Source organism: Macrobrachium nipponense, chromosome 20, assembly GCF_015104395.2.
Source record: "Macrobrachium nipponense isolate FS-2020 chromosome 20, ASM1510439v2, whole genome shotgun sequence".
Taxonomy (NCBI): Eukaryota; Metazoa; Arthropoda; class Malacostraca; order Decapoda; family Palaemonidae; genus Macrobrachium; species Macrobrachium nipponense.
This window is the reverse complement of record NC_061089.1, coordinates 34473349-34500848: the sequence shown is the minus strand read 5'-3', so window position 1 is coordinate 34500848 and position 27500 is coordinate 34473349. Positions and strand designations below refer to the sequence as shown.

General features: G+C 37.3%; 1 protein-coding gene across 1 annotated transcript in view; it reads right to left on the bottom strand.

Annotated features, from left to right (window-relative positions):
• Nucleotides 1-24442, bottom strand: part of LOC135224800 (uncharacterized) — a 33869-nt gene extending 9427 nt beyond the window's left edge. Inside the window, exon 1 of the mRNA XM_064264126.1 lies at nucleotides 24280-24442. Within this exon, the coding sequence (XP_064120196.1) occupies nucleotides 24280-24339 (60 nt within the window). The 5' untranslated portion in view covers nucleotides 24340-24442. The remainder of the gene's footprint in view (nucleotides 1-24279) is intronic.
• Between the last annotated feature and the right edge of the window lie 3058 nt (nucleotides 24443-27500).

Sequence of the window (27500 nt, the reverse complement as noted above, 5' to 3'; positions counted from 1 at the left end):
TCTCTCTCTCTCTCTCTCTCTCTTCGCTTGGGCACTCTCGTTATAAAATCCAAAGCACAAGTTTTGGTAGGACTTAATGATGATATTAATAATATTAAATTTTATTTTCAGCTCAAGACCATATACATAGATTATACAATGTATAGACAATAATATACACAATAAACTTCAGAACATTAGATTCTGTCAAAAGATTTGTTCAAATATGTCACGAAGGTGTTAGCATCTCCAAAAATTTTCACAATTTTTATTTATCCAAGTAACAAACTGTATCTTTTTTTCGCGTAAGCAACCAATTTCTTTCGTTTGAGGAAAAGCTCTGGTTCACGCAGGCAGGGATCCCATGGTTTCACGCGGGCACCTGTCTTGAACAGATTTCGTCATAAATATATTTATCACACTGTTACGAATGGTAATAATTCTGAAAACAAATATTCACTTTTTCTTTCAATACAAAGACGTGATATTATACTTCGTCTCTTGAAACAATAAGATAATCTCATGTAATAGAAATGAAAATACATCTTCATAAGTCTGAAGCTGATGTGTGAAGAGGGAATTATATTGATAATATAAATTAAACCGTAATTTACTTCGTAATTGCCATATAGCACAATTCAAACTGAACAAAACTAATGAAAACTTGTGAGTAATGAAGAAGACTTTATTACAGGTTCGCATAATCCCTGCTTGTATGTATGTGTGTGTGTGTGTGTGTTCGTAAATTTATACAGATAAGCAAATTGCACAATTGCGGACTCACCAGACGTAATGATTCCCCTACAGACTTTGAAGAAACAAACGAACCGTGATCAAGAAAGACAAAAGAATGGAGCTGTTAAGAAAACTACTATGATATTTCATTGTTCACACGTTTCAAACCCCACTTCGATTTATGTGCCATATCCGAAAACATCGGAGCCTTCTGGACGCGTCTATACGCTTCCGTCGTTAGATAAACACAGCCTTTGTTTTGGCTTTCCCACACGAGTCCTCCGATGCTCCCTAGGGCTCAAAGGCCACTACGCTCCAGCGGACGCTGAAGGGGGCTGTGATACACATCCTCAGCCACAACCTGGCTCTGCCAGGGTGCGGTCTTGTTACGACGGAGCCAATGATGATGATAACAGTGAAGAATTTGTTATCTGATGGTTCCTGGATTGCTAAATATTATTTTACTATTATATTATTATTTTGATCCTAAGATCGCAATGCTGTCTGACCATTTGATCAATAACTCCTGCTCGGCTTTTAAACCTTAGTACAATTAGTGTATTGTTAGGATGGTCAGCGATTCTGTTGTCCAAGAAGTTTAGTATTATTATTATTATTATTATTATTATTATTATTATTATTATTATTATTATTATTATTATTATTATTATTATTATTATTATAAGGTTTCGATCAATCAGAATAGGAGGGAGGGAGAGCACGGGGACCGCACTATTAAACCAGAACGACAAAAATTAAAATTAATAAAAATAATAATAATAATAGTTAATAATAATACTGACCTAATAATAATAATTATTATACTTATTATTATTATTCATTATTATTATTCAGTTATTATTATTATTATTATTAGATGATTATTATTCAGAATTAAAAGCCACAGTGGGTGTTAAGAACATTTATTCGAACAAAGTTAATTAAAAATGATAAGGAGAAAAATTTCCAAGATACGCCTCCCAGTATTCTCGCCTTAATATTATTATTATTATTAATTCATTACATTATTATTATTTATTTTTTTTTTTTTTTTTTTTTTTTTTTTATTTTTTTTTTTTTTTTTTTTTTTTTTTGCGCTATCAAACACACAGTCCTCCCCAATTCGGACTGGGCTTGGTATTTATAGTGTGGGGTTCCGGGTTGCAATCCCTGCCTACTAATTAGGAGTCCATCACTTTATTTTCTTACTATTGTGCCTGCCGTATTTCTAGGATCACAAACTCTGCTGCAATGAGGCCCGGAGCTACTTCAACGCCTTAGTTTTTCTAGGACTTCCTTTTCAGGGATCTTTGGGATCGTGCCTAGTGCTTCCTATGATATGGGTACGATTTCCACTGGCCATATCCCATATCCATTCTTTATTTCTATTTCTTTCAGATCTTGATACTTTATCACGTTTTTCCCTCTCTTCTCTTCCAAACTCGGTCTGTCCCATGGTATTTGCGGACAAATCAATGGAGTGATACTTTCTTCTTGACTTTGTCAATCAACGTCACGTCTTGGTACTGGTTTGCAACGGTATCACCCTATCCGTTCTGATAACCATAGTTCCCAGAGGATCTTTGCCTGATTCGTTTTCCTATCCACTCCCTCCCAGGTGGTGGTGGGCTTCGTACCACCACTTATTACTGCAAGGTAGGCTGGAGTTTCTTGCACAGGCCCCAGTCCAGTGGGGGCTTTTAGCCACTGAATCCATGACCTCCTTTTTGTAACGGCTTCTGTGCAAGTTGCCTGGGCATTCACTTGCTATGCTTTGGTTTTTTATGGTTTCATTTTTAGTAATTGCACTTCCTACATACATGGGATGGAGGAATGTTATTTGCCGTCTATCAAGACTTTGAAAAACATATATGGTTCTTAGTGGGCCTGAATCTTGTGCCGCTGTTATCAATTCCTTCCAAGTTTCCTTCTTTAAGCTCTTCCCTCCCCCTTGTAGCCATTGCCAATTGTCATAGCTGGCTAGTTCTTGTTTAGTCATGTATCATGTATTGGTCCGTGAACATTGGTTTGTTGTGCCAGTCCCCCTTGTTCTTTCTGTCTTCTTTCTTCCTGTCTCTGTATATTTCTGAGGGATATTCGGTCTACTTTTATTAGTCATTACTTCCCAATGCCAAAGCTATTCAGCCACTCGTCTTCACTGGTTTTCCAGAGATTGCCCCAGTGCTTCTGCTTTTCGATGTTGACGCAGTCCTCCTATACTTAAGTAGTAAGCCTCACCCTCCTTCCTTTCGTGGTTATGTATAGTGCTGTCCAGTATTTGCTCCTTGGGTGTTAGTGCTTTGCGTATTGTCATTGCGGTTCCTGGATTTTCTGAGCTATGATGTCCGGAGGTCTTGCCTTAGTCCATTCCACATTCCATGCGCAGGTATCTGACCACTGGCACTCGCCAATGTGTTTTTATGGCTTATTCTTTATTTATTTCCGGCAGTTGGAGTGTTTTTTTGACTTGAGTATCGGCCTTGAGCTCTTAGCAATATATTCCTTTTCATGATCGTGTCCTTCCATCTCTTTGAGGTTGTTTTTTACTATACCTATTCCAAAGTTATTCCCCAGGTATTTGTAATACCTGTCTCCATCTATGAGGTTTGATGGTTCGCTCCCCATCTGGTTAGCTTTATCCCTTCAGTTCTCCGGTACTTTCGCCATTTTTTGCATGATTGACTAAGGCGCATTTTTTCTATCCAAACTCCCATCCTGATGTTCTCCAGATACAAAATCCTTACAAGTCTGGATAAGGTATCTTACTTCCTTGATGCTCTTACCAATACAGCGGTCGATGTCGTCCATGAACAAAAATCAGATGGTGATTTTGGTTGCCCTTCTTTTTCTTGAGTTGGTTACACGGCATCCATCTTTCTGTTAGTACTTTTTGTCATGGGAGGGAATCATGGCTAACTACGAAGAGTAAGGGGGGGACAAGTGGAGGTTCGTCCCTGGAAGATCCCATCCTCCATGATATTAACCTCTGCGAGTTCTTTTTCCAGAGCTTGTAAAAGTATTTTTTGTATTTCCAGTTGCGCATTGTATTTTTGAGGAAGCCGACTGATGGCATTTTCCTACTGCCCCACAATATTTTCAAGGCCATTGCTATTAGCCACTGTGTGTGGTATTCATGGTCGAACGGCTTTCCTTAGAGTCATATCCATTGCCATGCTTTAGGTTGGTTTTTCCTTCGCCTATCTGTTATTCATTACCATTTTGTTTTGTTACAAGGAGCTGGGTCTTTTGTGCCCCTTACATTCCTTCTTGGCAGCCTTTCTGTTGGGGGGGACGGTGGTTGTTTATCCTCCATTAGGTAGTTGTATAAGCCTTTTCACTGATGATAACCTGTTAGTAAACTTCCACAAATTACTTGGTAGGCAGGGTGATAGAACCTGTAGTTACTGGCTAGATTTTCCCATTACTCTTGCTCTTTTTGTACTAAGGATGTTCTTCCTTGCGTGGTCATCCATGGTTGGGTGCTTGGTGATTTGAGGATACAATGACTGGGAGTTGTTCTGCTATTCGTGGGTGGGTTATGGGCCATTGAAGTTTTTGAGCCAGTATCCATGGACTTCAATCGGGACCCTGGGGCTTTCCAGTTTGGATTTTGGAATTTTCTTTAGTTGGTGTCTGGACGGTGTGGCTGTCCGTGATGTCTGTGAATCTTTGTTTTTTTATTCCTTCCCTGTTTCTTCTTTTCCTTGACTTCCTGGGCAGCCAGTTGCATGTTTGTTGTGTGATACCGGATTGCTCCATATGTTTTCCCAGAGTCTTATTAACTTGATTCGGCTTCAGGAATTTCTTTTGGGTGGTTGTCTTCCCCCTACTTAGTTGGCCTGTATTAGTCTTTCTTTTTGGTTGCGGTTCCGAATAGTTTGTTCTGTTGGTATCCCTTCATTATTATTATTATTATTATTATTATTATTATTATTATTCATTCATTATTATTATTTCTTCCAGCCATGCTTATTTAATGCTGCAGCTCTTCCCGCACAGAATGGCCACCGATCGTAGGAAAAAAAGAAAACAGAACGGAAACGTAGAATCCAGACAACGGGAATATCTAGCAAATTAAGACGACAATATAACGATATTTGTGTAAGTTTGTAACAGTGAAGGCATAATGCTTGTTCACATGAATAAATGAGCCGGTAAAGATGCTTTGAGGGGATTGTGCAAAGTGAGCTAGAGAATGTGCTCGCCTGTATAAAAGGCCAGAGCTTGGCAATTTGTGCTCGACAGTGCGTAACTTCTACGAAAATTCCCTGAGATTAGCTGATCTGGATGAAAGAATGCGTTTTCTTACCGTGGGATCGTATGTGTCACGTCGTAGCAACCAAAAATAAAATTTTTTCCAACATGAATCTCGCTGTGGGAAAACGCGAGAGCAAAGGTTATCGCCAAGTCTAGAAAAATTGTAGATAATCTGGATCGTGACTTCCCTTCATTTAGAGCGACCTCGAGATATTGTTTAGCTTTTGGAAGAGAAGAGAGAGAGAGATGAAGATGAATGAGGAGATGAAGGAGAGAGAGAGGAGAGAAGAAGGAGGGCGGGGTGGGTGGGGGGGGGGGGCGGGGGGGGGGGGGGCGGGGGGGGGGGGGAAGGAGGAAGGAAGAATGGGACTGGACAGACAGACGGACAGAAAGACTGCTATGAAGAGTAATCAAGCGTCACACAATAGCTACTAACAAAGAGAGAGAGAGAGAGAGAGAGAGAGAGAGAGAGCAATGTTTCCAATAGAAATTATATTTAATTACTTTTCATTCTGGTCGGTTGTCTGCTTAATTTGTCCGATTTTTTTTTATTATTATTAATTTTTGTGAAGAGAACTTAAGGAAATTTCGGGATAATCATTATTTCCGTGAGAGAGAGAGAGAGAGAAAGAGAGAGAGAGAGAGAAGAGAGGATGGAGAGAGAAGAGAGGACAGGACAGACAGAGAGAGGAGTACTGGATTTGTTTTTCCTTTTAGGAAGCATTCAAATAAAAACTTCCAATTCTTTCTTTTATAATTAATTATTTCTTAATAAATTCATGTGAATGGGCGTATGACCAAATCAGCGCAAAAATTAAAAAAATAAAGTCAGGAATAGAAAATCATTTTGCTTCCAAGAAAAATTTAATCATCATGCTTGTAACGTTTTGTTTAATCACCATGAATGATGAAAAGGGCGTTTTAATTAAATTTCTATTTTGGGTATATTTTAGTTTCATTCACTTTTCTCTCACATACGCAGTTTGTACACCTGCGTCTCCATTTCAGGTAGCGTTGGCATCAGTGATATCAAAAAAAGTTCATTGGTTTATACTGCATGATGCCTCCACCTGTTATTTTTCTTATATAAAAGTCTGTTAAGGAATGTCGGAGTTAGGGTTTACCTTATTTTTTCTGGATGAATGAAAACACTGAACCTATCCTTGAAAAAGGTAATCATTAAATATCTGAAAGGAAAATGGAATGTATTCTTCAGCTAACTTACACCATAATTCCGTATTGTGCAGAAAAAAATTACTTAAACGCAACCCAACAATTGAAATTGAATGAATGCGAAAATTTCTTTTGTGACTGAAAACATTTCTCCATGATTCTCTACCAGCGAGATCACTGAATAAATTCCTACGTTTTCTTATATTTTGTAAGATTTCATTGTATTCCCAACTTGCACCATATCCTAAAATAATTCCGTAATGTGCGAAAAAAAAATTACTGAATGCAACGACATAATTGACATGATATTGCAAGAATTCACGTGCCTTAAAGCGAGATCACTGAATAAATTCTTATGTTTTTTTTATATTGTGAAAGATTGCATAGTAGTGTGCGAAAAAAAATCACTTAATATAACCTAAAACGTAACCAAATAATAAATATGATATTGCAAGAGTTCATGTGCCTTAAATTTCTCATGATTCTACAGCAAGATCACTTAATAAATCCTTACATATTTTTAAGAGATTTCGTAGTATATCAGACTATTCCTCTACATTCTACTTAGAACCTGCACCAGGCACCTCGGCTCTGACTTTCATAATTCTGTCGTGTGGAACAAGGAGAAATTATCCAGAAGAAAATGAGAGACAGCAGATGCAAAAACGTGTTCTGTATCTCGACAGTAAGAAGCAACACGTTACCCCCCCCCCCCCAACACCTCCTTAAATAAAACACAGCAGAAACTGGCAATGTCGCAAGTCCTTTGCTTCGATTTAATGAGAGATTAAATGCAATCAGAAGCTAATTATCCCCATGAAGCATATGTTCAACTTTCGGGACTCTCCGGGGAATGTCAGTGATCTCTGCAATTAGATGTCGACCATAACCAGCGAAGTAAAAATGAGAGAGAGAGAGAGAATGAGAGAGGGAGAGTAGAGGAGGACGAAGAGAGAAGAGAGAGAGGAGAGAGGATAATTAATCAACTAATGATTTGAATATCTCCACACCAGTAGAGTTTATTCCTTCCATTTTCGTAATCATTCCATAGTTGCGTATGTTTTAGGGGAACAAAAGTCGATGTCTTAGTTCTCTCTCTCTCTCTCTCTCATCTCCTTCTCTTCCCTCGACTTCTCTCTTCTTCTTCTCCTCTACTTCCAAGCTGCTATCCTCAACAGTCGCTTGACTATTAGAAACATGTCAACAAACGCACGATGGATTTCATGGCGTGTGTAAGTCGCTGTTTGAAAGAGAGGGCTTGGCCATGGGGGACTTGGGAGGGAGGGGAGCGGGGCGGGTAGATGGTAACGCTTACAAATATAAATGAGAATGAATAAAATGAATTTGCTTATATTTAGGTTTCAACCTAATCCTTTTTTCCTTTTTTTTGCATTTTTTACCCGGTAAGTTGTCAGTTTTAATTTGCATTTCAACACCGAGTTTGGTTAAAATAAGCATATTTAGGGGAATGACTAGCTCCTTACTTGAAGGAACTGAGGAAGGAAGAGATGAGAGATGGATGCAGGAGAAGAGGAGGAGAGAGACGTTATGAGAGAGATGAGAGCCGAGAGAGAGAGACGAGAGGGGAGAGAGAAAAGAAGAAGAGAAGAGAGGAGAAGAGAGAGAGAAGATTAAGGGGTGATGCGGTCTACTTGCCGCATAACTTACAAGCAAAAAGCGTGCTATAAAACCTCATGCCTGCCTTGTGCCAAACAACATATGAATCATATTAAGTGCTACGAGACAATTCTCGGATTTTAAGAGCTTTCAGTGCCTTAAGGGGTCTGTGGTTTGTCACTGATATGCGGTTGCGCCTTTATGCAAATGCCGTATAGAAGGACGAGTTATTTATATAACTTCCAAGCCTAGAAATCAGTAAGATTATAAACGAATGATATATTACTCACTTCTCCGCAAACAAGTTTATTTCACTCCGGTTGAATTACGCTTTCCCTCGTAAAGACGAAGCAACAAGACAGAACAAAATGAAACGGATGCATCTTTAACAGCATACCAATGCCAAGAACAGCATTTTCCGGTTATATAGTCACTGTATAAGTTACTCTTACATTCATCGAAGGCAGGTCACTTACAATCACTCTGAAAACAGTATTATATAAAAACATAATAGGGCTTCGCACACTACTGTGGCGGGTTCATGAAAAACACTCTCTATTCTTTGATCGGTGAATATGATCACAGCGTAATTGAACGTTCTTTTATTTGGTGGAAGATCGATTTGCTGGTATGAATTGCACATTGCAATTACGCTACTGACCTTTTGACACAGATCGCTTCTTGAACTGACTGGTTGGGTACTTTGTCCCATGAATGAGCAATTCACTTGTACGACTCGTTTCGGTGTACTGAACATGACGTTAAAGCTTCTCTAATAAGACCCGGAAATTAGTTTTGGAATTGTTTCTGGGATTCCTGAGGTATGGCCACTGTCATTCCTTCAAATGTCGTTTTCCTGGAAGCTAAGTAAGTACGGATATTTGGAATTAGTTGTGGGCGTTTTCATTTACTGCTATCTAAGAATGGATAGTGGAGCTCCAATTTATTTTCAATATTCAGTCTAACTTGCAGGTTTATTTAGTCGCTGAAAGCAAACTATATTCATTTTCATAAAAAAAAAGTTTATGATTCTGCTTGTGAAATTCCTAGTAAAGAGAAAGGAATTTTGTTCACCTGAGGCAGTTTATGATGCATTCGTTTTCTTTGCAATGATGACAAAATCTAAGCATTCCCTTGAGCATTTTGAGAACTCCATTGTTTATACATCCCCCACTTTATTGTGAAAAGAAAAAGATTGCACTATATCCTTATTATATTTCATGGCTTTTACTAGAATAGGCTATATCTTATGTAACATACACAGGGCCATATCAAAAGGTTTTCTTGCTCTTGAATATGAACCGAAACGAATAGCGTCGTCATACAAATGTAATGTTCAAGTATATTGATGCATAGCAGCAATTTGAAATGAGTAACCTTTATCTACATTAATGAAGAAAGTATGCATTTTCCTTATCATCATAAAAAATATGTGCACATTCGTATGACGCATGAACGAAAGTCATCATCTTAATAGGAGAACTTTCTCAAAACAGAATACATACTCTTATGCGGACCAACTGAAAAGTTACCGAGAAAAGCGAATGATAATAAGAAAAGTAAAACATACTCAGTATGGATAACTGCAATATTCGACGCGTGCGCACAGGTTGTCTCAATTAACTTAACCCCGCCAATTTATTTATCGCCTCGAAAGATCTGAATTCCTTGTGGCACATTCAGATTTCTGGATGGATAACAAGTTCTTGCGAACCCACCGCTAATGCTCGTCAGACCTTGAGTCCAAAGATAAACCAGAGTTCTCTAGTTACAGAGTCGATATTTTCCTTTCTTTTCCTGTTATGGCAATGAAGTTATCCGGTTTTAAAACTTGTTCTAGATCTTTCCTCCAAGGGTTTTAATCCGGTATATACCCACCTTTGCGGCGTGGTTAGTACCAGTCCTTTGGGGATTGACCGATGAAAAACCATAAAAACAACAAACAAAAAGAAAGCCACCAAAATCCGTAAAGTAATGACCCAAAAATATCCCAAAAAAATTAAGGCCTACTATAACGAACCCCTGAAAACCCCTAAGGGGTCCACCCATCTTCGGGAAAGATTCCCCTTGTTGTTGTTGGAGATTAAGCTGGCCTTAACCAGCACGGGCTCTTGCTCCTAGAGCAGCCCGTAGATTGATCCCTTATTCTTTATTTCCGTTCATTCTTTGATCAGCTTATTTGAAAATCTTAATAATTATCAATTTTTCTTCGTTAAAGTAAGACTCATTGGTGAACACTGGTGTCAAATATAATGAGACGCTTAAATTAACGCACATATCAGCAGAATTTATTTATTTCTACACACCGAGTCAGGTACGTTTCCGGTCACAAACGTGCATGAAATACACAAAGCGGGTACACTTTTCATATATATCTATATATAATAGGGTACATATATAATAATATAGAGATTACTTTATATACATAATTATATATATACTATATATATATAGAATATATATATGTAATATAATATACATATAATATATCATATATGGAGTTATATATGGATATATAGTATATATATATATATATTATTATATATGTATTATTAGATCATATAATATACTATATATATATATAGATACTATATATGAATATGTTATTATTCCCAAATAAGCGTATTTGCCTGTATGCTCCGAACAGGACCCCGAATAGGACCCACTCCAAATAAAGTATGATGAACGTCATATTGAGAGTTTATTACATCGTTCCCAGAAAATCAAACCACCACCAAACGTACGACACACGCACCACCCATGTTATAGAACCTAATTACATTCCCAATTACCGGGAAAGTATCAAAGGTCAGAACATGTTCCCATGGACCCCAAAGTTAATGGTGCTAACCCGTACAAGTTAGGAAGTCCTCCGAGTGAGTGATGGATCCTGCAATTAAAGGAAGCATAATTAGGGTGTCAGGAAGTGACCCGGCGTAGAAAGGAGTGTCGTGGAAATCATTCTTTAGGTGTTTGAAGCAAGTTTCACTGACAGCCTGGCCTCCCCATGAAACAGAATGAAACCATTACGGAAATTTCCGGGCTCATCGCTGGATATTATCCCAAAACCGCTGGATGAATTGTTCTCGAAAGAATAACCTTTAATGAATGTTGTTCTCTTTTGTAATAATAATGATAATTATTACAGTGGTTAGAAAATTTGTAATTCATTACTCAAGGGTAGTGACAGTAACTAATTATTGAGAAACAATAAAGTAAAAATATTTTTAAAATTCTAACAGGTACAAGTAGATGCATACATACACACACACACACACACACACACACACACACACACACATATATATATATATATATATATATATATATATATATATATATATATATATATATATATATTACATGTGTGTGAGTGTTGATTTATGCTGGTCTCCCTATTCCTTGCTCGAATCTGCTTTCCGCGGAATTTTCTTGCTGTTGAACTATAGCAATCTAATGTACTATGCCTAGACTTATGCATGAATACACACAGCTCTTTCTTTTCCTTAGTTATTGCTTCGCTAACGGTCAGTGTGTTGCACAGCAGTGACAGGAGAAACAACCTGAGGCTCAGTGACCATTGCACAGTCACTTGTCGGATCTTTCCTAGTTAGTGACCTTCAAGGGTTTTCGGTGGTTGTTATCTAGGAATGATACTACTTGGAGGACATTATGATATTGACAGTCTTTTGTTTGTTTTTACGACAATCCCCAACGGGCTTATGCTAAACACGCCGAAGAGGTGGATATTCACATACCGGGTTAAACATCCGTATGGGGTCACTATCCAGGAAAGATCTCGGTTCTCTGATTTCTCGGTAGCCGAAGTTTCTCCGGTAGTGACGTCACCGTGAAGAGCGGCAGCGTGAGAGGGTGACGCAATATCCGCGATCCCATAGAATCATTTGCCTTTCACATTCCCTTTCAGGGATCATGATTTCCAGCTGTCTTCTTGGGTGAGGCGAAAGGCCGTTACTGCGTTGCATGCGTTAATAGATGCGTTAATCATTGACGCGACTTGCGTTAGTCGTGAGTTAATTGCAGGAAGCACCTCTTTATCTTTTTTTTTTTCATTAATATACGGAATGACGGCATGACGAACCTTTCTACAGCTGCGTCGCTATAATTGTAGAGGTGTTTCGTGGTCCAAATGTACGATCCTTCACTTCCGATATTATGTGAAAGTTTGTCTAATGACGATGACCGTGCGCGTTATTGGTAATAATCACTGTTCGGTGACTGTCTCGTTCTCTCTACTGCCGTTTTCATCGCCTTCACAAAATCTCCTACTCAGAGAGATGTATTGATGATCCCAACTGACATGCAACCGAGCTGATTCACAACGACCACAAGGACGGACAAAGTCAGGCTGATGGTCACTTTCTTCAGACAAAGCGAGAACATGACGCCTAATTGATCCCTCAAGCGATCGTTTAATTTAAAACGAATAAATTGTGAGGCCATTTTATGAGCCAAATTCAATATCTGCATTTTAAAGACTTACAAAATACCTCACAGGTTATTTGCCATAAAATTCATTTGTAAACTATCCATGATAGCCATATACATAAGAAATCATTTTTTTTATGAATGGTAATGAAGCAAGAATAACGAGAAAGAATTATAGTCATTATTAATACAGCGCTATGAGGTTTCTTACAAATTAAAATAAAGAATAATTATTCCGACCAGATCTGATCTGGCCATGTTGTCTTATCGCTCGCTAATCATTCGTCTCTCATTACAATGAGATGAATTATTAGGGGGCTTCATCATCATTTCTAATTTTGACCGTCATCATTGCTGTAGTCGCCAATAAAACAGTATGCTCATTATAACTAGTTAATGACTATCAAATAAAGTTACCATCGACGGCTGTATCATGGTATAGTGGTTAGTGTCGTGTAGGCCACTCAGATGTCGGGGGTTGCCGTCTCCCTCATGTCGATGAAAAATCACCAGCTCTGTATCATGATCAGTTACTACTGCAGTGTGGAGATTGCAGTGGGAGGTTGAAACCAACATTATTTGGAAGCTTGAATTTCAAGTCGGTGGCTCCTGTGTGCTTGTTTCATGTGAATAGGTTCATCTAATAATAATAATAATAATAATAGTAATTATGGCAACCGCTACAAGTAGAAATTGATCGCAGAGCGCTTGCCTCCGCCAACGCAAAGGAGTAAAGAACTGCAGACCCTAATCATCTCTTCCTTGGCCAGTAACCCGCTTCTAAACCAAGTAGCCTACTATTGAAAACCATAAAAAATGTTTTCGAGATACAAATTGGATATGTATACAACGTGTACAACCAATAAACCAAACAGACATGTGTCAATAAATAACCTTTGCCCTGATTCGCTGGTGGACATAACAACCAAAAATCAATCGCTTTATGAGGTGCGATACTTCTTGGACAGACAGACAAATAGAAAGAAGAAGTAAAAAATGCACCCAAGTTTCTTCGGCGCAATCGAGTTTTCTGTACAGCGTACGTATAATCAAAGCCACTGAAAATACATCTACCTTTCGGTGGTCTCGGTATACCTAATGCTGTATGAGCCGCGACCCATGAAACTTTAACAACGGCCCGGCGGTGACCTGTCCTGTATGGTTGCCAGCCGCACGATTATGGCTAACTTCAACCTTGAATAAAATGAAAACTATAGTGGCTAGAGGGCTGCAATTTGGTATGTTTGATGACTGGAGGGTGGATGGTGAACATACCAAGTTGCAGCCCTCTAGCTTCAGTTGTTTTTTAAGATCTGGGGCGGACAGAAAAAGTGCTGACGGACAGGCAAAGCCATCTCAATAGTTTCTTTTACACTAAACGAAAAAGAGAGACGCAGGTGATTAGAGTCAAGAGCCAAGTCGAATTTCACTGGCCGAGGCAACAAAGAAACGAGAGCACTCGTGGTAGCAACTGCACTTTCCCGCTACCACAATCTCGAGCAGTCATTAGTATCGATCAATGTTTTTTTGCGATTAGGTAGAGAAAAAAAAAGTTGCGGGAGGCATGGCATGCGCTCCCAGTTGCCACACAACCTGGCACTTGGAAGTAATAGGTCGAGGACGTTCTAATATATCTTGGTTTAGTACTTGGAACGCTTGGTCGCGGCTCGTGCAAGTTGTGATGAAATTACGCGTTTCGTGTTTGACACTAATCGGGGAGAAGTTATGTATGTTCGTCTTTGTTTGTGTCTATATATATATATATATATATATATATATATATATATATATATATATATATATACATACACGCAAAGGCAAACATACATAAACTTACTCCCCATTAAGATATAATATAATATATATACATATATATATATATATGTATATATATATATATATATATATATATATATATATATATACATATAACTGCGTTACACGTAAATCTTTTATACTCTTAAATGTGCCACAAATGCCCCTTCCATATCGACTTCGATGTACCCTGAGAGTGACTTTCGCTCAAAAGGTGTAAGGGATAGATGAGAAGGACATCTGCTCCTCCTAGGAATCGAACATAATACTAATATTATTATTGGTTGCAGGTCCACAATAATATAACATGTGAGTATATGGTCTTTAATGGATATTAAAAGCTTTCGAACCTTGTACTAGGTTCATCTTCAGTCAAGTGAACATTATCATTTTTAAAGTCATAATGTTCACTTGACTGAAGATGAACCTAGTACAAGGTTCGAAAGCTTTTAATATCCATTAAATCTATTGACCATATACTCACATGCTATATTATTGTGGACCTGCAACTATTGTCATCATTTTCGACACGGAAAACTGTGCCCAATATTATTATTATTATTATTATTATTATTATTATTATTATTATTATTATTATTATTATTATTATTATTATTATTATTATTCTCTTGGGTTTGGTATAGAGGTGACAGTGTTGAGGGACACTCATGACTTGATAGCTGAAAATAGAATTTATATATATGCTATTCCCCATAGAAAGTGGGTGCCCATATAGTATTAGTCCTTTGTTACTACGCCAATAGATTAAACAAAAATTCCGTTTATTTTCTACTTAAAATTTCTAATAATCAGACGGTGGGATGGGTAGCTGAACTGCATAACTTTATATATACATATTTTTGTGAAGGAAATGATTCTTTCTCATTCTATTCTAATGCCGAAGGCATATTATGCCTCTACTTAGCTGATATAGCCATTTCAAAAAGTATCTTGTTAAAAACAGTGTTTCATCTAAGTCACCCGTGGACAGTATAAGCAGAGGCATTAATGCTCGTTTTGAACAGAAATAAAATATCATTGCTTTTGGTTTTGTTCAGCTGGGGTAAAGGAAGGCTTACCCAGAACTATATTTTTCTCCGTCTTCGGCCGACACTTTCCCTAACCTCAATCTGACCTTCTCTCAATAAACATTGGCACTTTTAAACCCTCTTCTACGAAGAGTTCTTAAGCCTAAACAAATAGGATGCGAGAAAAAAAATCTGTTTTAATCACGGTGTTTTCATTTCGAGAGAAGAAAAAATGAACACGGTGTTTTGTTTGTTATTCTCTTGCTTCGTAACTGTGGTCGATCTGAACACCTCATTTGCCGAAAGATGAGTTCCTCATTTTTTTTCATTTTTTGTATATCGTTTCTTATTCCCCCTACACGACGCATAAATAATTATTAATTTTCACAGTGTTTATTTTACTTCCTACTCATTAATTATTTATACACCATTGATTGCTTTTTATTGCTATGAACGTAGTTATTCCCTTCATTGCATGGCTACAAGTATTATATCTACTATTATACATATTCCCTTTACTATTGTTTTCTTCCTCGTCAACGGTCGTTATTACAAAATAAAAAGTCATTTTCATTCATCAAAACAATCCTTAAGGCCATTATTTCATCTAATATGGCATACAGAACAGAATGTTTCGATATGAGGAAGCATTAATATGCTAGAAGGTGAGAGAAGTAAAGTGACCTACTTTTGAAACTAACGATAAACGAGTAACAATAGGTGAGTAGAGCAACACTAATAATGGAGCCATACAGTCCAAAGTTTTCCACCAAGGAAAATCAATTCTTATTCATGCAGCCTCAGCCTCGGAACTTGAGAGACAGTGAGCCAACCCACAGACTTATATGCGCGCATTGCACAGCTACCAGTATTCCAGTACAGAAAAAAGAAGGAACAGATTAAAACAAGTAAAAAATGGGAATTTTCTGTGCAGCATATGATCAAGGCCACCAAAAATAGATATGTCTTTCAGTTTAAGTATATCTTAGTTTTACCAGACCACTGAGCTGTTCAACAGCTCTCCTAGGGCTGGCCCGAAGGATTAGATATTTTTACGTAGCTAGGAACCAATTAGTTACCTAGCAACGGGACCTACAGCTTATTGCGGGATCCGAACCACATTATATCGAGAAATGAATTTCTGTCACCAGAAATAAATTCCTCCGGTTCCACGTTGGCTGAGCCGAGAATCGAACTTTGGACCACCGGACTAGTATGTCATTCAGTAGTCATGGTATAATGCTGTATGGAACTTTAACCACAGCCCGGTGGTGGCCTGTCCTATATCGTTGTCGGGTGCACGATTATGCTAAATTTAAGCTTAAATAAGAATAAAAATCTATTAAAGCTAGCCCTCTAGCCTCAATGGTATTTTAAGATCTGATCTGAGGGCGGACAGAAAAAGTACGGCCGGGCAGACGAAGCCATCTCAATGGGATTCTTTTACGGAAAGCTAATAAAAATGGCCACGTTCGAAAATGCTAGTGACAACTGAGAAAAACTATCCTTTAAGAAAGATGGGTCTTCACTCTTCAAATTCAAGAAAGCAACCCTCCGGGTAATCTTCACGTAGGCCTATTGTATATTGAAAGGCCATTATGATGACTGGATGAGATGGCAACTAACCGTGGTCGCGTAAAGGGGTCTGATTTTAGGCCCAGTTGGCGCAACGAGAGTAAAAAAAAAACCATCATCGGAGGAAGTTAGTGAAACCGAAGACTAATTTTTCGCCTGAGCTTATACCAAGTGTGCTTGCTCAACGGGAAAGGAAAACTCAGCTGTTTTAACTTCCAGCAGAGAAACAAACGTGAGAGAGAAAGCGATTGCACGCACATGCGCGCAACAGTCACAGGCTGTAACCATCGATGCCAGAAAGCGCATAATAAACATACAGGTGTAACTTTCTTTCGCGCTGTTGCCGAATTTGGAAGCAAATGCCGGTCATGGACTAATTGTTTGTTGATGCTGCAGGATATACCGGCCGGGTGAAAGCAATTCAAACTACCTTTTGAACTCATATATATATATATATATATATATATATATATATATATATATAATATATATATATACTATATATATATATATATATATACATATACACACACATATATATAATATATATTATATATATATATATATATAATATATATATATATATATATATCTATATATATTATATATATATATATATATATTTATATATATTATATATATATACGTATATGCAATATAAAAACACCGTATCGTGCTCCTAATTAATCAGTAGAAGGATCCACAGTAATATTCTTGTTTATCATGACGAAATATAATTGCAGAAATATTTACAATGATCATTGTAAATATTTCTACAAATATATTTCGTCTTGATATACAAGAGTATCACGGTGGATCCATCTACTGAAAAGTTAAAGTATATCTTAGTTTTACCAGACCACTGAGCTGATTAACAGCTCTCCTAGGGTTGGGCCGAAGGATTAGATATTTTTTACGTGGCTAGGAACCAATTGGTCACCTAGCAACGGGACCTACAGCTTATTGTGGGATCCGAACCACACTATATCGAGAAATGAATTTCTATCACCAGAAATAAATTCCTCTGATTCCGCGTTGGCCGAGCCGGAATTCGAACTTCGGACCACCGGATTGGCAGCCGAGCGCGAAAACCACTCGTCCAGTGAGGAAGTGATATATATATATATATATAATATATATATATATATATATATGTATATATTATACACTGACGATACAGGTTCTGTCTCAGTTTCTGTAGTTATGATACAGGTTATGCACGCTTGCACAAATAGGCTCAAAGATTTTAGAATAAAGCCACTGAACAGAGGAAAAGAATTCGTACCAAAAAATGCATCTATTTATCAATATGCAGGAGCCTGACGACTCAGTGTTGCCGAAGCGTGAAAATGTGGCATCCGGTGAGGAAGTTCTGATGCACAAGATGATCGTGTGCAGAAGTGGGGGTCTTCATTTTACGGTCGGCCACACCAACTGCGGAAAAAATTTTCCTCGCTCTTTTTTAGGAGTTTATTGTGGTCAGATATATTATTTCCTTACATTACATGATTTATTGACCTATATTCTCGGTCATGTGCATATTTATATGTATGTTTATATAATAATGACTGAATGAAGAGCCATCAAAGAATGGTTGTTTACGCCGAATCATGAGGCAGCAGAAGCCGATCGAGTTATGTCTTGATTGACGCGTCGAATGCACACGACAAAAAAGTGGCACCTTTGGTTAAGATAATTTAAATCTATTCAAAATTGGCTTAATAAATATAAAAACTGGTTGTGATTAACTTGATGACAGAAGCTTGTGGGAAATGATCTTTAGACTGTGAAGGACAGCAAATATCGTTTTATATATGTTAGGTTCTACCGACGGGTGGATGAATTTAGGCGAGCGTGGAAGTCAGTGGTGTGGAAATGTGGCACATTTTAGAAGCCCATAATACCTGTCTTTAGAATGGGCTAATGTTTCCGGTGACAAGAAATCTTGTCGACGTGGGAAGCCTTGGCTGTAAGTTAACTACCTGGGTAAGTTTACCTAATACATATTCAGTTCTAGTTCTATTCAAAACTATACTCACCAGTATAGCACGCGCGCAAGCATACACACGTACACATATACTAAGACACCCAATATGTATACATATATATATATACGTATCTATATATATATATATATATGTATATATATATATATATATACATAATCAACTCAGTCACGTGTGGAACAGAAATAAATTCTTGACTCGCATTAGGAATGAAGCCAGGTCTTTCAATTGAAACACCTGCGTTCGATCCTGAAGTGAGTCAGAAATTCATATACATACACACACACACACTATATATATATATAATATATATATATATATATATATATATATATATATATATACAAATTTCTTTAAAGTTGGAGCACGGGGCTTCGTAGTTACAAGAGAATCCGAAAAAGAGCTGAGAATTTTTTAAGATAAGGGGGCTTTGTGGCTGTTACAACCGCACATATTTCTAGTAAAAATGACAAGTAGATTATCTCTCTCTCTCTCTCTCTCTCTCTCTCTCTCTCTCTATATATATATATATATATATATATATATATATATATATAATATATATATATATATATATAGATAGATAGATAGATAGATAGATAGATAGATAGTAGTAGATAGATAGATAGATATATGTATGTATATATATATATATATATATATATATATATATATATATATAATATATATATATATATATATAAATTATGTGGGACAAAACAGAGCTTAGGTCATTTACTAATGGCATTTTTTTTTTGCTCTAATAAAGAGCAAAAGTACCGTTAATGGCTTTCATATTCGCTTCTGTATATGGGTCAGCAGTCCTGGCATGCCATCGTTCTCCGTGATATGGACCGTTTTGGTTTTTATTCGAGTCCTTTGCTTACGGTTGACCTGGTTCCTGGTTCCTGGTTCCTGGTTCCTGTCGTCGTTTTCTTCCTGAACTAATGTTTGTTCTCCTGTCATTTCTGTTTGGTGGAGGTTCCGTCGTGGAATTATTCCTCTTTTAGACTGGAGAAATGAAAATGTCAGCACGTTCGGAATAATAATAATAATAATAATAATAATAATAATAATAATAATAATAATAATAATAATGTTTCTTGCACAGGCCCTCCACTGGAGCCTGTGCAAGAAACATCAGCTACCTTGCAGTAATAAGTGGTACGAGCACCAACCTGAGGGAGTGATAGAAAATGATAAGGCAAAGATCCTCTGGGACTATTGTATCAGAACAGATAGGGTGATACGTGCAAATAGACCAGACGTGACGTTGATTGACAAAGTCAAGAAGAAAGTATCACTCATTGATGTCGCAGTACCATGGGACACCAGAGTTGAAGAGAAAGAGAGGGAAAAAATGGATAAGTATCAAGACCTGAAAATAGAAATAAGAAGGATATGGGATATGCCAGTGGAAATTGTACCCGTAATCATAGGAGCACTAGGCACGATCCCAAGATCCCTGAAAAGGAATCTAGGAAAACTAGAGGCTGAAGTAGCTCCAGGACTTATGCAGAAGAGTGTGATCCTAGAAACGGCGCACATAGTAAGAAAAGTGATGGACTCCTAAGGAGGCAGGTTACAACCCGGAACCCCACACTATGAATACCACCCAGTCGAATTGGAGGACTGTGATAGAGCAAAAAAAAAAAATAATAAATAATAATAATAATAACAATAATAATAATAATAATAATAATAATAATAATAATAATAATAATAATAATAAGAGGAGTTAACAGCCCTATTTCTATAATCAATATTCATAAACCAGAACTTTAGACTTGAAATAAGACTATCGACACGTTCTACGTAATAATAATAATAATATTGAGAAGAAGAAGAACTGGAGTTAACAGACCTATTTCTATAATCAATATTTATAAACCAGGACTTTAGACTACATAATAAGACTATCAGCACGTTCTACGTAATAATAATAATAATAATAATAATAATAATAATAATAATAATAATAATAATAATAATAATTGCAGTTAACAGACGTATTTCTAAAACCAATATTCATAAACCAGAACTTTAGACTTCAGAATAAGACTATCAGCACGTTATACGCAATAATAATAATAATAATAAATAATAATAATAATAATAATAATAATAATCACTGGGGTTAATAGGCATATTCCTGAAATCTTTAATCATAAGCCAGTAGACAAGAGGCCGATAATGTCAGAGCAAAAGAACATAACAACACCACAGAAACTAGAAGAGTACACGTTTTAATATGCAAACATCAAAAGATTATGACATGTTTCTCAACTCTTTGTTCTCGCTACAAAAACTTCGTTTTCATCGTCCGCCGAAGCACCACGGTCGTTGCTGCTTCTAATAAGGATTTCACCGACCAGATTAACTCCACTTAGGCATCCCATCAACAGCTCCACCAAATCCGCATGCCACGCGCCCGAGAGAGCGTCACACCAACCAATTTATTATTATTACGTTTCAATTCGCGGGTTATTGTCTGCTGTGACCCGTCTCGAATCACCGAGAGAAAGTCAGGAGGATGAGTCGAACCTTGAGTCGAACCAGCTTTCGGACGATTCACGATTTCCTTCCGCAGGCGTCAAAATGTGAGTGTGTATAGTTCCGCGGTGAAACGCTCCATTATCCAACGTCGCTAAGTCATTTTCTTTTTAATGTATCATTTTCTTCCTGAGATGGCAGTACTTCCAGGCGCCAAACTTATTTCCATGGAAGCTTTGTCCGTTGTTCCCTGGACGAAACTTCGAACCACCTTTCGGACGATGAGTGGTTCGTTTTCCAGAGCGGCAAATGCGTGACTGGATCGGCAATGAAAAGACGCATTGCTCATCATTTGCCATACTTTCTCGGTTTGTAGTTTTCATGGATAAACTCTCGTGAACCCCCGAGCATGTTTCTCAGAAAGTTTGGTTCGTCGTTTCGCGGCGATTTATCTTACTACCTTCCGGTGATTCGCAGTTTGTGTCTGGCCGTGTCGAAGGCTTCAGTGGATTCGAAAAACGTTTCGTTAATTGGCAATCGTAGCTATGTCATGGCTGTCTTGTTTCATGTTCGTACTTTCGGTACTTTATGCCGCTCCAAAAGGAATATCGATATATTAAGGTTCAAAATATATATATATATATATATATAATATATATATAATATATATATATATATATATATATATATATATATAGTTATTATTTCATCCTGATCTAGGAGCGGTTTTAATAACCCTTCATGCTCTTGCTATAAAAAATGTTTATTTTAAAGAAAACTGCTTGTTAAAATTATGCAACAAAATAATCAGAAACAACAGTAATTTGGAAAATAATCTTCGCCATGTTGGTATATGTTATGACAACGAATAAAAAAATAGCAATAACAACAAAAATAAACAAACGCAAAAATAATGGAATAAATATGGTATTGTAGATGGAAACTAAAACTGGAGTTTACAAAAATAAGAAAATGCGAAGAGGGGGAATACAATAAAGGAATTGTTACCAACTTAGCAGTTCGATGCACATGCTAACCAACAAACACGCATTTGATTTCTTGTCCGAAAAAGAAAAAAAAAATGTTCAGTCACGGTGTTCAAAGTGCCTGGCAGAGAGCGGTAAATATGCAACTAAGGTAAACCATCTATTTGAAGTAATGCCTATGTATGAACACTGCCCATAGGCGCTTTCTATACTTTTAACCCAGATCGCTAAGGTAATGAAATATCCACTCTCCTTTGGAGAGTTTTGGTGGTTAAAAGTCTCCTACCTGTTTGCTTTGCATACAGCAGAAAATATGTAGGTCAAACAAATACACAAAAAACTTTCATCTTGCCTGACATCAAACATTAGTGAACCTAATGTTTCTGATTGCCCGTGTACATACTTTTCCGTTTAACTTAGTGAAAGTATGTCGGTTAACAAGACATTTTTAAAATAGTTGTAGGTACGTTAACTGCAACTACGAATAATAATAATAATAATAATAATAATAATAATAATAATAATAATAATAATAATATTAATAATAATGACGAATGAAACATCCACAACAACACTGACATAAAATGAAAACAATCCACATATTATCCAAGTTACATTCCACATCGAAATGTATCGTGGCTGGCTCATCTGGAATCTAATTTTGTTCTTCCTTCCTCAATGACATCCCTTGAAGATGATGAAACTCAATGAACATTCGTCAAAGTCGAAATTGCAACACGTCTCTTGAACGATCCGATGACGTTTCATTTCCAAAGGGGTTACAGGTGGGTAACCTCATCGCCCAGTGATTAAATTTGCCTTAATGGCATGTGCAGTCACCCTCCAGCAGGTAATTGTTCGTTGATTGACCTCAATCACAGACGAACACATTTCTGCAGCAAAACAAACCCCGTGGGAAAGTATATGACTTTAACCCACATTCTGGTTCCTGTGAAGAATCCACACTTCCAAGAGAAAATGGTCCCGAGATCACTGATGGGGTCCCGAGATTCACTGATGACTCTCTCTCTCTCTCTCTCTCTCTCTCTCTCTCAATAATAATTGTATTTACGTACAGTTGTCTTTCCATCTCTGTTTCCATTCTCTCTCTCTCTCTCTCTCTCTCTCTCTCTCCCTCTCTCTCTCTCTCTCTCTCTCTATATATATATATATATATATATTATATATATATTATATATATATATATATATATATATATATATATATAAGTGTGTGTGTCTATTTATATGTGCTTATATGTGTATACATACATACTATATACTATATATATTATATATATATATATATATATATATATATATAATATATATATATATATGATAGAAAAGTCGTTATTAAATTTTCAATTTTCCATGTGCACCAAATCAAGACTGCACTTCCCGTCTGTCATGTCATCACGATGAAATGAAATCATGTCAACAGTATCCCATATCACACGGTCCAGTAGAGTTTATATTATTCGTTTTTGTTTATGTCATTTGGCAATGTGCACACCATCATAATAAACAAGGCAGGAAATCCTTTAATTTAATGAAAATATTAACAAGAGAAAACACAAAATTACTCGATAAGCATAAAGTGCACAAAGTCGTTCCTGTCTCCTTTCTTCAATTGTTAATTTATTCTTTAAGCTATCTACGTGGAATGAAGCCTTCACAGTAGTACTCGATAGCTGTATCTTTTCCACTTTTTATGACAAAAGTCATTACCAAATACAAATTACCTTCATAATTTAGTGCAACACCAGCATCAAGCAGAAAAAGAAAAAGGACGTCACTAAAAAATAGTCATTGCTGATAATTATAATAAGAAGAGTAACTGCAAAGTGCTGTGGAAAATTGTACATTGTATGAGCACCTTTTATGCACACATAGATAAAATAAAAGTGACGATGCTCCTCGTAAGATATTTTACTTGGCAAAGAAGGAAATATTCTCACGCACAGCTTTTTGTAATGTCTATATCACACAATTCATAAACAGACACATTGCGGCCAGTCCATTTGACGTCATTGTTGACAGAGTATGAAAAAAAATGACTAACTCTAATCTCCCTCGCCACTGAGCCTAACTGTAGTAGATAAGGTTAATCCAAGACTATAGGCTCAGTCATGTCATGCAATACTAAATGTAATGGACGACGCACCTGGTGAGACACAACACAGAGCAGGCACAGGGCCAAGCGCGCACACTCCATTGGCACCATCCTCGCACTGGAACGGCAACGCTCTCACTGAGGTTCCTATGGTGGACTTCTGGTTCCGCACCCAGTGCAGCCACCAGCTGTTGGCGTTTTACTCGGCCACAACCACTCTCCCTTCTGCGGCTGCCAACACCCGTAGTTTCAGGGTGTCCGCCAGCGGGGATTACAGATCCGAGTTCATCACCAACGAACATCTCGTCCGTGTGCGGATGAGCCAAGAATGTGTGAAACTTGGTGAAGTAAGAAAAAATATTAATGTTGCTGTGAAATGAACGGTATAAACTGTCAGGGTCACAAATATCAGACTGATGGTCATGCAGCGAACTCTAAAGAATTCTAAGATTTTGATTATGAGATGAAGAGGATCAGAGCTATACTTGCTAATGGAAAATTAAAATGTGGTTACGTCGTATTTTATAACTAAGAATTTTATTGCTATTTTTGCCATTGCTGAGACATGGCTGAAAGACGATAAAACTGCCAATATTGATGACATGACCATGCCTGCGCATAGCTTCCTTCACTTTCCGAGGGACGATTGAGTTTGGTCTACTGCTTGATAGGATTGACATAATATCTGCTGTCAGTGTTTTTATCTGTGTTGATTTTAATCTAAGGATGGTCGATCAACCAGTGAAGGTGTCAAAGTGTTCAATGATATGGAAAATCAAACGGTGAATGTGGAATTTGCAGTGTTATCAAATACATCTGATGAATAAACTATAAATTTGATCATGGGGGTCCTGCTACGAGCATTTTGGAAGTTGGGCAGGGCCTGGATAAGCCGTAAATCTCATAGTTTGTGGATAATAAAAATATTTTGTTTAATCTTCCTAGGCTAAATAGTCTGCAGTTAGTTAAACTGATAATTTCATTAAATAGTTTATTTTTGCAGCAAATCCTGAAATTGAAGTAAACTTAGAGGCGATAGGTTAATTGTTTGTGTACATTCTGTACAATACCTTATTGTATGTATAGCGTTTGTTGCTATGTAGTGCTGGTTTAAGATGTGTTTTTTAAGCGAGTGCAATAGTTAACATTTGTTAGCATCAATTAGATTATCCATTTTGTAACGGCTGAAATTTTATTATGTGCAACAATTATTTGTAAGGTTAATGGTTATGGAATGGAGGGGCTTTCAGGTACTTAATAAGTGAACCAAAGTGGTTCAGAGAAGATTAATATTCTGCTGAATTAGGGTGAATGTTTTGTCTTCTGTGAATTAGGTATTTACTATTTGTGGGCAGCTTCTCCAACAAATGTCTGTTTCTGGTCTGATTTCAACCATGGTAAAATCCTTAAAAAATTGGAGTGGTTAATATTTATGTCAATACGGCAGCTGTAAATTACAAATATAAGATTTTTACCAAATGAGGCCTATTTCTTTGAGCTATTTCTCTAAAGTGTTAATCTTTTATAGTTGATAAACTTAAATAGTTTTTTTAATTGGTAAATAATTTTTAGAATGCTAATTATGTAACATTTTTATTTGATTAAGATATAACTCTAATGTTTTTTTACATTTAAGACAGAAATGATGTATCAGAGTAACAAATTAGGACGATTTTTCTTTTGTTTCAGGATACTGTACTGGATCACCTCTGCTGCTCAGAAGAAAGGGTTTGTGGCTACATAGTGTAGGTTTATAATACGTGTTGGTGAAGTAGTGTATGTATAAATTTTGATGAGCATATCATTAAAAGCATTCATTTTTCCATGTGTATTTTTGTCTTCATTTCTACTTGGATGATTCTAACGTGAAAGTAAAAATCTTTGAAATAATTTAAAGGAACAGCTTTTAATATTTAACATTCAATGAACTTTAGAAGAAAAATATTGATGGATAATGTTATTCGTATATCATTAACATTGTCTCTACGGTATTGTTTAGAAAATATAAGCATTGGCGTACCAATAGTTCGACCATTCCGTCCGTCGTTAAAAGGTAGGTGTAAAGGAAAATTTTGAAACGACTGTTTACCAAAGAAATTTTACCCAAATTCCCGACCCACGAGTAAATCAAGTTGGGTCAAATCCGGTTCCAACTTTTCTGACTTATGGGTCAGTTGGCTTTGAATTTGAAAGACTGGGGGTTAGATCTTGATGTGAGTCAAAAATTTATGAATAGCCTACTACGTAAGCTACTACATTTTGTAACAGCCTGACTGACTGACTGACAGTGACTGACAGTCAGTCAGACAGTGAGTCGGACTGACCGTCAGTCAGACTGGCAGACAGACAGGCAGTCAGTCAGAGTAACAGACAGACAGTCAGTTAGACTGGCAAACAGACAGACATAATTCAGTCAGACTGACAGACAGACAGACAGACAGTAAGTCAGACTAACAGACAGTCAGACTGAGAGACAGACAGACAGACAGTTAGTCAGACTGACAGACAGACAGACAGTCAGCCAAACTGACAGACAGTCAGACTGACAAACAGACAGACAGACTGACTGACTAACTGTCAAGACTGACTGTCAAGACAGACAGAAAGACAAAGTGACAGTCATACTGAAAGTCAGTCAAACTCACAATCAGCAGACTGACTGTCAGACTGACTGACAGACTGACAAACAGCCTGACTGACAGACAGACATACAGAAAGACTGACTGACTGACAGACAGGCAAACAGTCAGTCAGACAGACTGTTAGTCAGTCAGTCAGTCAGAAAAACAGTCAGTCAGACTGACAGACAGACAGGCAGAATGTCAGTCAGACTGACAGACATAGAGTCCTTCAAACTGACAGACAGACAAGCAGACAGTCAGTCAGGCTGACAGACATAGAGTAAGTCAGAATGACAGACAGCCATTAGTCGGACTGACAGACAGACAGTCAATCAGACTGAGAGACAGAAAGACTGACTTACTGACTGACTGTCAAGACTGATAGACTAAGTGTTAAGACTGACAGACAGACTGACGGACATACAGACGGACTCACAGACGGACTGACAGTCAGTTTTGACAGTCAGTCAGTCAGTCACAGACAGATAATCAGTTTGTCAGTCAAACAGACAGACAGAGAGACCGTCAGTCAGTCAGTCAGACTGACAGACAGACCGTCAGTCAGACTGACAGACTGACAGACAGACAGCTGACAGACAGACAGCCAGTCAGACTGACAGACAGACAATCAGTCAGACTGACAGACAGACA